This window comes from Micrasema longulum, unplaced genomic scaffold, assembly GCF_059751315.1.
Source record: "Micrasema longulum isolate JH-2025_06_02 unplaced genomic scaffold, ASM5975131v1 h1tg001206l, whole genome shotgun sequence".
Lineage (NCBI taxonomy): Eukaryota > Metazoa > Arthropoda > Insecta > Trichoptera > Brachycentridae > Micrasema > Micrasema longulum.
Window position 1 is genome coordinate 302,681 of NW_028278393.1, and position 1,725 is coordinate 304,405.

A 1,725-nucleotide genomic window follows, 5' to 3' on the forward strand; every position below is an offset into this window, starting at 1 on the left:
AAATAAGTTTAAAATAATTATTCATTAAAAAAAAAAAAATCGTAACTACCAAGAAAAAAATATTTATTTTTATTCTTTGATATAAAAGTTGAAACCATAGAAATAAGGAATCATTTGAGTGGATATAACAGTAAAACCTGTGTTATTATTTTTAGATACAATGTATGATATATTATATTGATTTATTGTCACACGCCCCCATTGCACTTGGCAAGATGCTGACGACATTATTACAGTGTATAGATGAATTAATCAAAGGTTAATGCCTTGTTATTAAAGGCGGTAGAATAAACAGGATGCCGGAAAGATTCAAGCCCAGTGCGTTATTCTCTACCTCCCGCCCCAGGTTAAAATTAAGATTTTCGCGGTCATTTCACATACCCCGCGTGCGGCCCATTCAAGGCTGCTTTCCCGGTATATAAGGCTCGGGCGCGCAGGATCGACAGTCACTCACTCCGCGTCTCTCGTCTGAATAACATAAGCAGTCGACAGCCAGTCATGTTCAGGCTTGTGTGTCTCTGTGCCCTGCTGGTGCTGGTGCAAGGCCAGCGCTCTCCCAAAGCCGCCCGCTACACGGACGACCCGAGGGTCGCGGCCATCTTGAGCGAGGAGAGATACCTGAGCGGAGACGGAACCTTCGGAGCGGCGTACACCCAGGAAGATGGCGTTGATTTCAAAGAAGAAAGTGACGCCGCTGGCAACAGGAAGGGAAGTTATTCTTACGTAGACCCGTCCGGTCAGAGAAGAACCATTTCTTACACAGCTGGAAAGAACGGATTCGTTGCGTCAGGTGATCATTTGCCAGTCGCTCCCTCTGGACCCGCTCAAGCTCAAATTCCCCAGAGTTACAGTCCCGCCCCTCAGCAAAGATATAACCCCGCTCCTCAGCAGCAAGCCTCTTCCAGAGGAGCCCCCAATGAGGATGACGGACAGTACTACCCTGAATTGTACGAAAACACCGCCCCTGCTCGTCAGCAGTACTCCGCCCCTCAGCCCAGATACAACCCCGCTCCCCAGCCCCAGTACAGCCCCGCCCCCCAGCAATACAGCGCCCCCGCTCAACCCCAATACAGCGGAGTCCAGCAACAGGCGTACGTAGCCCCCAAAGTGCAGAACCTGTACAGCGGAGCTCCCCAGCAGTTCAGCGGAGCCCAGCCGGCCCCAGCTCCCGCCCTACGTCCCCAGCAACTCTTCACCCCCGAGGAAAGGACCCAAGCCCCTGCTAGATTCTTCCCCCCTGGCAAGCTCGACCTGAACAGATCCCCAGACGGTTACAGCTATTCCTTTAGCAGCAAATTCTAATTTAGAATTGTATTGTTATAGCCAAAAGTGACTGTATTTAAATTATTGATCTACTATGTATGATTCACGGTGTGATATTTTATATTATATTTATGCGTGATATGACTGACGCATAATTGTAATATGCGTGAATAGTCAATTTAACCATTAACATAAATGATAATTAAAAAACATTACCAAAACTAAGCGTTTTATTACCGATAGTAATATTGGTAGAACATTTTATATAACAAAATTCTTTTTTATCACGCAATAATGGATGCATATGCATTTATGTATTTTAATATTTAAACATTGATTTAAATTTTGCCAATTACGTAAGTGATAAAATACAATTAGGAAGCTCAAATCAAAGCCATTCATATTAATGAAATATCCGATTCCTGCTTTCAGAATAAACCATTAAAATTAATAAAGCGTTTT

General features: G+C 44.3%; 1 protein-coding gene across 1 annotated transcript; it reads left to right on the top strand.

Annotated features, from left to right (window-relative positions):
* The first annotated feature begins 450 nt into the window (after positions 1–450).
* Positions 451–1,484, top strand: Cpr100A (Cuticular protein 100A). Its single transcript, XM_088234123.1, has one exon. It carries the CDS (start codon positions 499–501, stop codon positions 1,300–1,302), a length of 804 nt encoding a protein of 267 aa, XP_088090249.1. The 5' UTR covers positions 451–498; the 3' UTR covers positions 1,303–1,484.
* Positions 1,485–1,725: the final 241 nt, after the last annotated feature.

Coding starts and splice junctions, on each gene's coding strand:
- Cpr100A (XM_088234123.1), top strand. CDS start 499: ATGTTCAGGCTTGTGTGTCTCTGTGCCCTGCTGGTGCTGGTGCAAGGC.